General features: G+C 40.8%; 1 protein-coding gene across 2 annotated transcripts in view; it reads left to right on the top strand.

Annotated features, from left to right (window-relative positions):
- The first annotated feature begins 1,512 nt into the window (after window positions 1-1,512).
- Window positions 1,513-15,875, top strand: part of LOC134323945 (aryl hydrocarbon receptor-like) — a 44,177-nt gene continuing 29,814 nt past the window's right edge. The window contains exons 1-2 of one of the 2 annotated variants that reach the window (XM_063005564.1): window positions 1,513-1,834; window positions 4,957-5,138. In XM_063005564.1, the coding sequence (XP_062861634.1) occupies window positions 1,779-1,834; window positions 4,957-5,138 (238 nt within the window). In that variant the 5' untranslated portion in view covers window positions 1,513-1,778. Of the gene's footprint in view, window positions 1,835-4,427; window positions 5,139-15,875 lie in introns of those variants that run through there. The other variant, XM_063005563.1, reaches the window with a different exon arrangement.

The raw sequence follows: 15,875 nt of genomic DNA, 5'->3' as shown, positions 1-15,875 counted from the left end.
TATATAAGCTGCACACAGACTACTTTTCATTGTGTCAAAGTGTCATTTTGTCAGTGTTGTCCCATGAAAAGATATACTTAAATATCTGCAGAAATGTGAGGGGTGTACTCACTTTTGTGATACACTGTATGTATGTCGGTTATTTTTGAGGTAGAAATCAGCAATACCCTTATCTGCATTTCACAGGGTTTTTCCACTTGGGTCATGGGGTAAATGTCATAGATAGATAGATGGATAGATGGATAGATGGATAGATGGATAGATGGATGGATGGATGGATGGATGGATAGATGGATAGATGGATAGATGGATGGATGGATGGATGGATGGATAGATGGATGGATAGATGGATAGATGGATAGATAGATGGATGGATGGATGGATGGATGGATGGATGGATGGATGGATAGATGGATAGATGGATAGATAGATGGATGGATGGATGGATGGATGGATGGATGGATGGATGGATGGATGGATGGATGGATGGATGGATGGATGGATAGATGGATGGATGGATGGATGGATGGATGGATGGATAGATGGATAGATGGATAGATGGATAGATGGATAGATAGATGGATGGATGGATGGATGGATGGATGGATGGAGGATGGATAGATAGATAGATAGATAGATAGATTTGTCATATATACATATACAGGTGTACAGTACAATGAAATTCTTTATTCGCATATTCCAGCTTCTTCGGAAGCTGGGGTCAGCGCGCAGGGTCAGCCATCGTACGGTGCCCCTGGAGCATATAGGGTTAAGGGCCTTGCTCAAGGACCCAACAGTGGCTGCATTGCATGGTTTTGAACCGCCAATCTTCCGGTTGATAGCCCAAAGCTCTACCCACTAAGCTACCACTGTCCCTACAGTGCATACACCAGCAATTAATCAGGACTTGACAGCAGACACTAGCGTGGATCAGCAGCCATTTAATTCATTGAGACAGAGTTGAGATGAGACAAACATTAACATGACACATTACATTTCTTAACATGGTATACAATTCATCAAGCTTTGCCTAAAGCAGCAGCTTTAAAAGGTGTAGCTATAGGAGGAGGATTGTATACGTGATTCCAGACAATGTACATTTTTTAGGAATCTCAAACTTGTGCAAATAAGCTTAGCTATGTTTGCTATGTCCACTGCTTTGAGGCTGTGCGCTGTTTATTCATGGTAGCTAATTGACAGAAATATTATAAATATTTCTGGATAAAAGAGTCTTGTAGGTACAGTAAATGCAAATCTACATTTTTTACTCACAGCAAAATAGCTGATAATATACTTTGTGGGAAACAAATTTATTATAATTCTTAAAATATTCTGATAGTACAACAATTTTAACTGTATTAGAATTCTTAAGGTGTGGCTGTATATTTCCCCTAAATACGCATAGATAACGACTGTGTTTTACAGTCCACCTTAAAAAATTGATAGCGTTTCCTGCAACGCCCCACGCCTGAAGTACACACACACACACACACACACACACCACCTGCCAGTATAGCGTGTATGAACAGAAAAAGACACTTAACAGGATCGAGTTTTGTCGTATTTTTATTTTGTTTTTGTTTTTCTGCAACCGAAACCCAAAAGCGACCCACAGCTTACAGTGACTTCAGATCTCTGATGTTATTGGATCGATTAATTTGGATCTACGACTTTTTCTCTCTTTCCAGGAGTTTTACCTTCATCTGGTGGTGGACTTTTTTCCTACCTTGAAGGTTTGACTGAAAATATAAGGAGGTACAAATAATAAAGCAGTAAACATGCTGGATACAGACAGATATGCTGGCAAGAAGCGAAAGAAGCCTGTCCAAAAACAGTAAGTCAATAAGTGCACATTTTACATTGGGTTTGAATACGTTTAAGATGACAGGGCATGCTTCAACAACTGGAGTTTTGATTGCATAACGCATAAATGTAGTACTTTTTTTCTTTTACTTAATTTTGCAATAGCTTGTATCATTTGCATAAACTGTACTTTCATTGCCCAACAATTGTCATAATAATATTGGCATGCAATCCCAATTCTTGCTGTCTAATGTATGTAGTGCACTAGAAAGTGCACACGCGGCGATTATTCTTATCTAATCTAGTGCGCATGTATAGGGGGCACAAGTGATGATTTGGACACAGCCAAAGTTTGTCAGCAGACTGTTTTGCTCGCACGCGATGCTCGCAAGAGGGAGGGGAAGCCGGGCCCCGTTCGCCTCAACTATGTTAGTGTAATCTGATCTACACGCCGCCTTCCCTCGTTTACCCTTTTTATGTGGAGAGTTTTTTTTCCCTTCCTCTCGACAGGCCTTTTGTTTACATATTTTGGGACCCGGTCTGCTGTTTTGTTATGTTTTTTTTTTTTTGGTACAAATTACAGCTCACACGAAAAGAACCGAGTAACCCCGAAACGAACTGAACGGACAGAACTTAGTACGCATGCGCAGAACAACACTGGACGCCTAGTCAATTCATAACAACAGGAGTACAAGCTGCATAAATAAGTTATGATATATATTTTTTTTAATTAAAATAGACTTCAAATAATGTAAGTGTTCAGGAATACTAACAAACGACGCCAATTTTAGCTGTCAATTTCTTTTGGATAGTCTTTTATGAAAAATTGCACAACAAAGTGTAACATTTTACAAGCTCAATTAACTTGTCACTTTAATAATAATATAGTAATACAATAATAAACCTAACATTAATTGGTTACAATATATATCGATCAGGCATAACATTATGATCACGTGCATCATCAATGAGCCTTGGCCGCCAATGACCCTGTCGCCGGTTTACCACTGTTCCCTTCCTTGGACCACTCCAGATACTGACCACTGCAGACTGGGAACACCCCACAAGAGCTGCAGGTCTAGCCATCACAATTTGGCCCTTGACAAACTCGCTCGAATCCTTATGCTTGCCCATTGTTTTCTCCTTCTAACACATCAACTTTGAAGATAAAAAGTTTACTTGCTGCCTAATATATCCCACCCACTGACAGGTGCTGTGATGAAGAGCTAATCAGTGTTATTCACTTCACCTGTCAGTGGTCATAATGTTATGCCTCGTCAGTGTATCTGTTTTAACAGTTTTAAATGAAAAAAAAATTTGTACCTTACTTTATTAGCGTTTACAGAATATTTGACAGAATGATCTAGAACACTGCTACGGTACTAGGATGTTTGTATACAGAAGCTAAGCTGTATAGTGCATGTGTGTACAGAGCTCATGTGTACAGAGACTATATTATTAACCACTTACGGATCCAACCCTATTCATGCATTATCCAGAGGGGTGAAGAGGTAAACTAGTGTAACTGTGTTTAGAATATTGCAGAACAAAAAAAAGGGTGTACTAGATTGATGTAAGACATAGATACTCACTACACGATATTAAATATGTACAACATATTGTGTAATAATCCCTCAGTCACACAAAATTCCTTGAAATTTTGTGTTCAAATTGAAAAGCTGGTCTTCAGGTCAAGTAATTTTGTATTATGCTGTGCTGGTTGTATGTTGCGATTGGTTGGGCACTCGGCTATGAATGAAATAAGTAAATGAATAAATAAACAACAGAAGATAAAATAGCCCATAGCTAGAGGTGTGTTGGGTGTCCACACATTTTGGCCTAGGCTAGGCATTTCCATGTGCTTGTAACATGTGATCTTTCTATGTTAAGTCAAACAGAGGTGAGTGATTGTTTTTTTCCACATAGACCTTGTACTTTAGCTGGATTCTGTAACTGCCATGGCTGCTGAAGTGTAGTTATAATAATGACAAGATGATAAGAATGTTGTTTGTGTAATTAGTTGTACCTAAGAAAATTATTGCAAGATAAATGCTATATACATTCAGCTCATAGTAAAAAAATGCAAATTATCAGGTGAGCGGCTCAGCTGGCACAGCTATATCTTTCGGTAATAGATCCAGGTATAAGATTCACTACTGTAGAAGTCTGAAGCTTATTCTGTCCTAAAAGGGGAACCTGTTGCACAGTGCTCAAATGTACTAGCACAACAACAAGCTCTCGAGTTTGAATCCAAGATATGCTATCAACCTGTCTGGATCCAATAGATACAATTGGGTGTGCCTGAGGGTGGGGGGATGACAGGGTTGCTTATTGCTGCTGTTAATGCTTTTAATCATGGATCAGCATAGTGTGTGTCTTATGCGATAAGGCTAAGTGTTTTCACCAATTCTCTTGAGGTCAAGAAGGGCTGTGACATAGAGACACTAACATGGAGGCACTAATACTAACACTAATATGAAATTATTCCCACTTGCACTTCTGTGGAATATGGAAGATTTTCAGCAGTTAAAAATGGTAGTCGGCTGGAAAAGTGCTCTGCTCTTGCTCTGAACTTACAACTGAATGTCCAAAACCACATTTCAAACCATTAATAAAGAGTTGGTTTCCCTTTTGATGCTATTGTCTACTGTTACATCCTACATGACAAAAAGGTGGAAATCCACTGCTCTATAGAACATAACCCTAGCCATTTGTTTCAAATTAGCCACAAGAACATTAGTCATCCTTTTAAATGTTGCATAGCATGAATGTTTACCTTCACCAAGTGACAGTCCTACCAAGTACAGTTCTGACAATGTTCCCCAACACTGAGGATTGATTTTTTAAGCAGGATTATGCTTCATGCTACGCAGTCAGGTCAATCAGGGTGTGGATAGATGAACACCAGACCTAGAACCTGTCATTGCCCATTTAATTTCCAGACCTGAACTCCATTAAAAATCTCTGGCATGTGATCAAGGGGAACATGGATAGTCAACAGCCATCAAACTGTCCATCAGGAGTGGCATAAAGTCACCCAACAGCTACCAGTGAAAGACTGGAGAGCATGCCATTACACGTAAAAGCTGTGATCGAATCAATATTAATTTCCAATATTGATTTCCAATTTCTGCCACTGTTTTCTTTTAATAGCAAACCTGCCAACGATGTCACCAAGACCAATCCATCGAAGAGGCACCGGGATCGGCTGAACAGTGAGCTGGACAGGCTGAACGACATGCTGCCGTTTCATGAGAACGTGTGCTCTCGCTTGGACAAACTGTCAATCCTCCGCTTGAGTGTGGGCTACCTAAAAGTGAAGAACTTCTTCAAAGGTGAGTCTATAAACAGCTTGCAAAGTGCAAAAGTGCTTAAAATATATTTTCACACCTGTATTAAATATGTGCCGGGGATGTTTGGTATCGATCGGCTATAAATCGATATCGGCCGATTTTTAATCAAGCGATATTTCCCAAATGTAGCCGATCTGATCGTGTGATATATAAAGACCATGTTAAGCTTAACAGCTCAGTGGATTGATCCAGACTTTGAGCTACAAAGCACCAACCATCACATCACCATTCATCAACCATCGTACAGAAACCATCGTGAAAGCTCTTCATGACCTAAAATAACATCATTAACGTTGTGCATCATACATAGTTCAGGATCATCTGCTCTGACTGACAGAAAACTTTTAGCTCCACAGACGGAACGAGTCTGACTCGGTTACAGATCTGTGGTAATAGCAGTTTAATGAAGCTTTTTAATGTAAGAGAGTCACACAAAATGTTCTGTAGTAGCTGGTGTTTATTTAAAACCACGCCATTAATTAATAACAGTAAACACGGAGAGATAACTGAGAAAAGAAACTTACGCTTCGCATAAAATGAATCGACTCATGAATCACTTATATCGATACTGTGAACAGAGCGTCTCTCTTAAAGGCACACACACGTCGCTGCTTTTGTCACCGGTTTATCTTCACTGTTCGTCCTATTTTTAAGGTTTTTTTCCAGACTGAACTGGATAACATCTAACGTGCGTGTGTGCGTGGTCAGTTAGACTAATGAGATATGTAAAAAAATCTCGCAATGCGGTCAGGCACTCGCGCCCCACAGGTTGAAACACCCCTCCCAATCTATCGCAGGGCTTTGGTCATCCCCCATTAGACATAGCCAATCATGTCTTTGTAGGCCAGCTAGTTTGTTTGTTTGTTTATTAGGATTTTAACGTCATCTTTTACACTGGTTACATTCATGACAGGAACGGTAGTTACTCATTACATAAGGTTCATCAGTTCACCAGGTTATATCGAACACAGTCATGGACAATTTAGTGTCTCCAATTCACCTCACTTGCCTCACTCACATGTCTTTGGACCGTCCCCGGAGGAAACCCACATGGACACGGGGAGAACATGCAAACTCCACACAGAAAGGACAGCACCACCACCTGGGGATCAAACCCAGGACCTTCTTGCTGTGAGGCGAGAGTGCTACCCACCGTGCCGTCCAGGCCAGCTAGTAGCACAGCTGAGATTCAAATCCGGATCCCATTAGTAGTGGGCGAGGGTAATACCTGAGTGCCCAGACAGGCGTTGTCTGTTTCTAATTTAATATATGATCAAAAATATTTGGACACTAGCTTGTTGGACATCCCATTCCACAATCATGTGCGATATAGATTCGATCACTCTTATAGATAGTATTTCCACAATATTTTGTAGTACGTCTGTGTAATTTGAACCCATTATGTCAAAAGCATGAGCATTTGTGAGGTCATGCTTTGCTGTTGGTCAGGAGGTTGTAATTCATCCCTAATGTGTTGTGTTTTTAGGCTGTGAGTGTGGCTGAAACACCTACTTTTAGTGCACTTTAAATTTGAACATGAGCAGCACAGTGGCTCGGTGGATAGCACTGCCGCCTCATAGCAAAAAGGTCCCGGGTTTGATTCCCAGGTGGAACGGTCTTGCATGTTCTCCCCGTGTTTGTGTGGGTTTCCTCCAGGAGCTCTGGTTTCCTCCTACAGTCCAAAGACATGCAAGTGAGGTGAATTGGAGATACTAAATTGTTCTTGAGTGTGTTTGACTTGTGTAACCAGTGACTACCTGTCCTGTCATGAATGTAACCAAAGTGTGTAAAACATGACATTAAAATCCTAATAAAATTAATAATAAATTTGCACGTAATGTCTTTTGACCAGACGTGATTTCAAGCACTTAAACAATTCGGCTAGATGCTATCATGCTGTGAACCTACACGACCCATAGTCGTTATGACTGTATCTCTTCGTCTTGCCGTGTCAAAGCACATGCTTGGTTGATAGACGAGCTGTCTGACCTACCACCTACAGATGTTGTCAGCTTCACAAGGATGTACTAATACACCAGAACTCTACTGTGTTCAGGAATGAGTGGCATGTATACAATTATATAAAAATCTGATTATATTCTGCAGATTTGTGCTGATGGCTCCTTCACTTTAGGGCTAGTATCACTAACCAAATAAAAAATTGTGTTTAATATTGTGCATTAAATAAGACGTAATGTAAATTATACATAAATTTAAACACAGTAATAATCAAACAGTAAATGTTTCTAAGAAAGAAAAAAAGCATTTTATTTACAATGGCAATACACATAAAAAAAAACACTCTTTTTAGAACCAGAGACTGAAGTGCTGGACAGAGGGTTCTAATTCATCCCGAATGTGTTTAGTTCAGGACACCAAACACATCGAATCCTGTGTTTATTGGCACTCTTTTTGGGATTATTCATTCATTCTTTCATTGTCTGTTTTACCGCCACTTTACCCTGGTCAGGGTTGTGATAGGTCAGATTAATTGGTCAAAAAGTAGGAAACAACCTGAACAGGTTGCCAGTCAACCACCCACACACACACACACACACACCCACACTTACACTTGGGGCAATGTCTAGTAGTCAAGTCACATTTATTTATATAGTGCTTTTACAGAATCCAGGACCAACAGACCAAAAACCCCTATTGAGCAAGCCAAGAGCAAGGAAAAACTCCTTTAAAAATACAGGAAAAAACCTTGAGAGAAACCAGACTCAGCAGGGACCCATTCTTTTTTGGGTGGCCTGGAGGATACTTTAAATAAATAGGATTTACACAAATCATACAAACACAGAATTAAATTGAACTGAAAGTTATAACTAGCAAAAAATAATGTGAGTTCTTCATTATTCAGTCCAGTCTGTGATAAAGTCCGTTGTAAGTTCTGGACATTTTTGGTGCAGACACGCTAGGTGTCCGTCTCGTCTAGTAGAAGCAGCATTGTTGGCACTGCAGTCGCTCCAGTTGGCCTGTCTGCATGTCTTTGGACTTGTGGGAGGAAACCGGAGCGCCCGGAGGAAACCCACACGGACCCAGGGAGAACATGCAAACTCCAGCCGGGCCCTTCTCGCTGTGAGAGGACAGCACTACCCTTTACGCTACCATGCCTTAGTGCTGAATTAGTATATTTATAGCACAAATGCAGGGGAACAGGAGACGCTACGCAAACTCGGATAAGATTCACCATCTGAAATAAATGTTAGCAGATCTGAGTGCAGATATCCAGTTTTAAATACGGCAACTTGTGTGCACTTCTGGATGCCTTTTTTTTTTTAGCAAATCTAGTCATTCGCCCTCCCTGCAAATTAAAAAAGGGATTCATTTTTGCGGCACGGTGGCTTAGTGGGTATCACTGTCACCTCACAGCAAGAAGGTCCTGGGTACGATCCCCAGGCGGGGCGGTCCGGGTCCTTTCTGTGCGGAGTTTGCATGTTCTCCCCGTGTCTGCGTGGGTTTCCTCCGGGAGCTCAGGTTTCCTCCCACAGTCCAAAGACATGCAGTCAGGTTAATTAGAGACAGTGAATTGCCCTATAGGTGAATGGGTGTGTGTATGGGTGTATGCGCGTCTGCCCTGCGATGGACTGGCGTCCCGTCCAGGGTTTTACTGTGTGCCTTGTGCCCATTGAAAAGCTGGGATAGGCTCCAACACCCCACCGCGACCGTAATTGGATAAGCGGATAAGAAAATGAATGAATGAATTAATATTTGCAGGGCCATCTGCAATTTCATATAAAAGTCTTGCATTAAGGATTTGTGAACTGTCTGTATTCTCCAAACTAATATAAAACTTATTATGCATATTAAATTAAAATTAAACATTTTTAACATTTTGGAATATTTTAGTTGAACTTTCAAACTAGAATTACTGTAGCTAAAACCAGAGCAACACCATTCTTGTCATTCATTTAGAATAACAACATAAATCTACATGAGAGTGTCTCATTCATACAATGTCTTATCCATACAAATTAATATAGCTTTTTGGCATGTTATTATGTATTTAAACAGAATTAAAGCAAATGGGTATTAAATTTGTCACCAAACAAAGAAAAAAATTGCGGCTATTTAAAATAACTACTCCTATGAATGTAAGATTTACAAGTGTCCTTTAAAGGGATTAGTCATTGATAAATACTCTTAGTCATTCAGAAATACATTCAGTCATGAATCATTCATGAAAACCTGACTTGTCTCACCACTCTTGGCTTCGCCCACACCCTTTTGCGCCTATTATTAAAAAAATTAATTGCTAAATAGGCAGCGCTGAGAAAAAGATTTAAAGCCTGCGTTACTGCTTCACCTGGATCACGGCTGCAATGGATCTGTGGCCACCTAGAAACGCTGGGTGCATGGCAGGAATACACTCTTTTACACCCGCAGTGGATTGGCGTATCCTCACAGCCACGCTGACTCACTGACTTGCACTGCGTGTCTTTGCAGATTCGTTAATTGTCCGTTTTTACCACCACTTTGTCTTATTCGGGGTCACTGGGCAAAGGGTAGGAAACACCCGGGACAGGGGAAGCTCATTGTCGGCTTACATCATAAAATTTGTCAATTTATTTATACATAAATTGTGCCCTCCGTTCCTTTTCAAGAAAATGGCCTGTGATCCTATCGTACCAAGTAGGCGTCTTTTCCAGGGACTTGACCAGTGTCCTCTCAATGGCCAGCAAATAGCTGTCAATCAAAACGGGATTCAGCCTTTCGACTGATCCTCCAATCATCTTGCAGAAGCTCCACGTCCAGCAGTGACGGTGAGGTGTACTTTTCCAATGACGTGCTTTGTTAGCCCCCTTTCACCCTGTTCTTCAATGGTCAGGCCCCCCACAGGACCACTACAGAGCAGATATTATTTAGGTGGTGGATCATTCTCAGCACTGCAGTGACACTGACATGGTGGTGGTGTGTTAGTGTGTGTTGTGCTGGTATGAGTGGATCAGACACAGCAGCACTGCTGGAGTTTTTAAATACCGTGTCCACTCACTGTCCACTCTATTAGACACTCCTACCTAGTTGGTCCACCTTGTAGATGTAAAGTCGGAGACGGTCGCTCATCTACTGCTGCTGTTTGAGTTGGTCATCTTCTAGACCTTCATCAGTGGTCACAGGACGCTGCCCACGAGGCGCTGTTGGCTGGATATTTTTGGTTGGTGGACTATTCTCAGTCCAAGGTACCTAAATTCAAAAGCACTGCGACACATGCAGATGATTTATGTAAGCACCAGATTCAGTGGCTTTTCTCAATGGCTCCTGCATACACCTGAGACAGTGACATTCCTGACATGTCAGACCCACCCTTTGTGTCAGTGCCATCTCAGTGAATTCTTTAGTCATGAATGCGACATGCACAGCTTCCATTATTCAGCAAGTTAACCTGCAGTGAACTTACATACGGAACATCTGCTAAACCTTTAATCATCAAAGCAACAAGGCCTCAGGCTGTGGAAGAGAACTTCACAGGTCTGTCACTTCCTCAGAAATGTTCTTAACCAGAAAGTGTCTTGTAAAACTGGCTTGAGTACTTGTTCTTTCACTTTGAGTTTCATTCAGCTTATTTAGAACAGAGGCGTGGCTGATTCTGAGTGATAAAAATGTGTCTTCAAGTGATGATTAGAAACAAAGGATTAGCAGAAATCTAGGGTGACAAATGACCGTAATACAGAGGTGCAAAGTAACGAGTTACATTTACTGGCGTTACTGTAACTGAGTAGTTTTTTTGTGTACTTGTACTTTTTAAAGTAGATTTTACAACCAGTAATTTTACTTTTACTTCAGTATGTTTTGTATTAAGAATTGTAATTCGCTACATTTTAAATAACATCCGTTACTGAGTAAAAAAAAAAAAAATGCTAAAAAAGAGCCGTTCAAAAAAATGGCTCTTCATTCTTTTGTTCAGGCAGCGAGGCAACGACTCCCAAAGGCACGACTCGGTTCCTTTCGTTTATTTTAAAGAGCCGTTCAATAGAATCGAGTCATTCATGAACGACCCATCACTAGTGGTTATACAGTTTGAAAAAGTTTTATGGGATGGTCTGTACTAAAATGACACATTACACATCCCTAAATGTTTTAAATCTTGTATCAACATGTTTTTTTCTATTATATTTAAATAAAAAACAACTATTGTGAGATTTATATCCACTTGTCACCCTCTCCTGTTAAAAAAGTAACTAAGTAACGTTTACTCTGAGTACATTTTAAATGAGATACTTTTTACTTGAGTAGATTTTTAGACTAGTAACTTTACTCGTACTTAAGTAAAAATTCATTAAAGTAATAGTACTTTTACTTGAGTACAATATTTTAGTACTCTTTCCACCTCTGCCGTAATATTACTTTGACATCACAGTTCAAAACCGTAAATCCAAATGAGAGTTAGATTGTCAGGGTGAATACCAAATTCTTCTTTTTTATTTATTTATGCATTTTATCCCATTTTCTCCCGATTTAGCGTAGTCAATCTGTCCTCCTCTGCTGGTGATCCCTGATTGCATTCGAGGAGGGTATGTTACTGCTCACGCCTCCTCCGACCCATGCGCAGTCCTAGCAGACCCCTTCTTTTCTATCTCTATCTGCTAATCAGGGTCCTTGCACAGGGTATGAAGACCCCACCCACATAGTCCGGTCATCCCGCCCTAGCAGACACAGTGCATGTTAATTTATCCCAAATAAAATGTACACAAAGTTGGACTTTGTCCAACTCAATAATTAGGAAGGGTGTCCACATACTTTCGGCCACATACTATACACTGATCAGCCATAACATTAAAACCACCTCCTTGTTTCTACACACACTGTCCATTATATCAGCTCCACTTACCATATAGAAGCACTCTGTAGTTCTACAATTACTGACTGTATCCATCTGTTTCTCTGCATGCATTGTTGGCCCCCTTTCATGCTGAATGATCAGGACTCTCCCAGGACCACTACAGAGTAGGTATTATTTAGGTGGTGGATCATTCTCAGCACTGCAGTGACACTGACATGAGTGGATCAGACACAGCAGCGCTGCTGGAGTTTTTAAACACCTCATCATCACTGCTGGACTGAGAATAGTCCACTAACCAAACATATCCAGCCAACAGCGCCCCATGGGCAGCGTCCTGTGACCACTGCTGAAGGTCTAGAAGATGACCAACTCAAACAGCAGCAATAGATGAGCGATCGTCTCTGACTTTACATCTACAAGGTGGACCAACTAGGTAGGAGTGTCTAATAGAGTGGACAGTGAGTGGACACGGTATTTAAAAACTACAGCAGCGCTGCTGTGTCTTATCCACTCATTATAGCACAACACACACTAACACACCACCACCATGTCAGTGTCACTGCAGTGCTGAGAATGACCCACCACCTAAATGATACCTGCTCTGTGGTGGTCCTGTGGGGGTCCTGACCATTGAAGAACAGCATGAACTACAATTAAGAATGGACAGTGAGTGTAGAAACAAGGAGGTGGTTTTAATGTTATGGCTGATCAGTGTATATAAAATAACAAAAGGCAAGCACACAGAGGATTGGACGATGGAACAGGTTCTGACTGTGGTGTAGGTGCAGCCATTCAAATGAACAATAATTCAGGTGGTTGTCGTTTTGTAAACTGTTCGCTATCAGATTGCAACATTGTATTCTCAGTTCTTACTTCTGACAGGCCTTTGTACATTACTGGAAGCTTTTTGATGCTCTTATTCCTTGTTCCGTATATTCTTATACCTCTCACAGACGTTAAAACTGTACGATTAAGTGTTTTTGTAAATGCACAATGAACGAGGGTTTGGCTCGGATCCATCCAGATCTGCACTCATACGCAGCTTCAAGACGCCGTCTTGCAACTTTTGATTCGGTTTGACAATGACACAATGACATTCCAAAACATATTTTCCTCTCAGAGCGTTTGAGGACATGCTTAGCACGCAAAGTGGATCTGTGAAGAAAAAAAATTAGCACCTTTGGCTCTTGGAGAGAAGAGCACTGCTTACACCTTATAAACATCACTAAGAACTAGTTTTGACTAGAGACAGATGTTTGAACTTTGAAGTTTCGACCCTTTTTTTTTTAGGTTTTCATTTTTCCCCCTAGACGTACATCCTAAAGATCAAAGTCTTGGCTTTGGAAACATTTAATACACTGCATGGCCAAAAGCATTAGGACACCCTTCACTGAATTATTGATTTCAGATGTTTCAGATGTATCAGCTACACTCACTGCTAAACGATATTAGAAAAATGATCCTATATTTATATCCTGACCCAGGATGGTCAGGGTCTCAGTGGGTCCGGGTTTGCCTGGAATCACTGAGTCAATGCGGTAAAACAACCTGGACAGGGTTGCCAATCCTTTACTCTACCCTCAGACGCAGCCAGTATGTTTGTTTGTTTGTTTATTAGGATTTTAATGTCATGTTTTACACAGTAGTTACTCATTACACCAGGTTCATCAGTTCACACAAGGTTATATTGACAATTTAGTATCTCCAATTCACCTCACTTGCATGTCTTTGGACTGTGGGAGGAAACCGGAGCACCCGGAGTAAACTCACGCAGACATGGGGAGAACATGCAAACTCCACACAGAAAGGACCCGGACCACCCCACCTGGGGATCGAACCCAGGACCTTCTTGCTTTGAGGCGACAGTGCTACCCACTTAGCCACTGTGCCGCCCCCAGTCTGTTAGTAGTGGGCTACCCACCTCCGGAGCGCCCTTATGACATTATGTGTTTTTTAATTTGTACAGGTCCTTAAAGACAAGGTTTGATATACTGTACAGTTTGGTGTACTGTAGTGCAGGGTTTTTCAAACTTTTTTTCAAGCGACCCACATTGTGTACATATTTTTGTATGCCACCCAGGCAACACAAACAATGCATCTTACTCTATCTGCTCTGATCTGTACAATCTGGTCCCACTGTGGTTTACAAGTTGTAACATAAAGCTTCCACAAGTTTATTTAATTATTATTATTATTTTTCTCTGCGACCCATTTTTTTGGCTCACAACTTTTAGGGTTTGAAACATCTTGCTGTAGTGGAACTCCAGCAGTAATTGCGAGCCAGGCCTTCTACTCCAATCAGTGCCTGACCTCACAAATGCTCTTTTTACTAAATGGGCACAAATTCGCAGTCATACAGCCTTCCAAGGTGGCTCGGTGGGAAGCACTGTCGCCTCACAGTAAGAAGGTCCTGGGTTTGATTCCCAGGTAGAGCGGTCCAGATCCTTTCTTTGTGGAGTTTGCATGTTCTCCCCATGTCTGCCTGGGAGCTCCGGTTTCCTCCCACAGTCCAAAAACATGCAAGTCAGGCGAATTAGAGATACAAAATTGTCCATGACTGTGTTCGACATTAAAACTTGAACTGGTGAATCTTGTGTAACCGGTAACTACTTGTCCTGTCATTAATGTAACCAAAGCGTTTGGTATTGTTTCCCACGATTTTCTCTGTTCAACCAAGGCCCAGAAAACGTCATTAATTTTAAGTATCAAAACAGTCGTCTACCTCATGCCAACTGCCAGCTTATCAGATCTGAGCTTCTAAATTTAGACAGATATCAGACTAGTCCTTCTTTGTTTTAAATCATGATGACGCCAGTGCATTGGCTCTTATTCTCCAGTCCTTGATTAATATCTTGGAAAATTGATAAAGATCAGACCTAGCCAAATCCTACGCGATGAGAGACAGGCCTCCAGAGGCTTAAGATAAGCAGGCAGCATCAGAGCTTGTTTGGATTTCAGTCAGTTTAAGGCAGGTATAGGGGCGTAAAAAAATTCTTCCTGATTTCTTCTATTTCTATTTCTTCAGATTCATCTTAATAAAGCTTATTAAATCTTTAAAGTAAATATTATATTAGAAATTATTAAATATTAAAGTCAATTATTATTATTATATTATTATTTTATTATTATTATATTATTATTATTGTTATTATCTTATTATTATTATTATTATTATTATTATTATTATTATTATTATTATATTATTTTAATGTGCCCCACACGGACATGTAATATATGACATATATGCCCTCATATCAATAATTGTTTTTCCATATATGTTACCTGTAAGGTGATATATTATTATTACATACATGTATCCTCTGGATATATACAGATATATACACTCACTGTTCATTTTATCAGCTCCATTTACCATATAGAAGCACTTTGTAGTTCTACAATTACTGACTGTAGTCCATCTGTTTCTCTGCATGCTTTGTTAGTCTGCTTTCATCCTGTTCTTCAGTGGTCAGGACTCCCACAGGACCACCACAGAGCAGGTATTATTTAGGTGGTGGATCATTCTCAGCACTGCAGTGACACTGACATGGTGGTGGTGTGTTAGTGTGTGTTGTGCTGCTATGAGTGGATCAGACGCAGCAGCGCTGCTGGAGTTTTTAAATACCGTGTCCACTCACTGTCCACTCTATTAGACACTCCTACCTAGTTGGTCCACCTTGTAGATGTAAAGTCAGAGACGATCGCTCATCTATTGCTGCTGTTTGAGTTGGTCATCTTCTAGACCTTCATCAGTGGTCACAGGATGCTGCCCACGGGGCGCTGTTGGCTGGATATTTTAGGTTGGTGGACTATTCTCAGTCCAGCAGTGACGATGAGGTGTTTAAAAACTCCATTAGTGCTGCTGTGTCTGATCCACTCACACCACCACCATGTCAGTCAGTGTCACTGCAGTGCTGAGAATGATCCACCACCCA

This window comes from Trichomycterus rosablanca, chromosome 12 (assembly GCF_030014385.1).
Source record: "Trichomycterus rosablanca isolate fTriRos1 chromosome 12, fTriRos1.hap1, whole genome shotgun sequence".
Taxonomy (NCBI): Eukaryota; Metazoa; Chordata; class Actinopteri; order Siluriformes; family Trichomycteridae; genus Trichomycterus; species Trichomycterus rosablanca.
The sequence above is the reverse complement of the archived record's forward strand: the minus strand, read 5'-3'. Positions and strand labels throughout refer to the sequence as shown.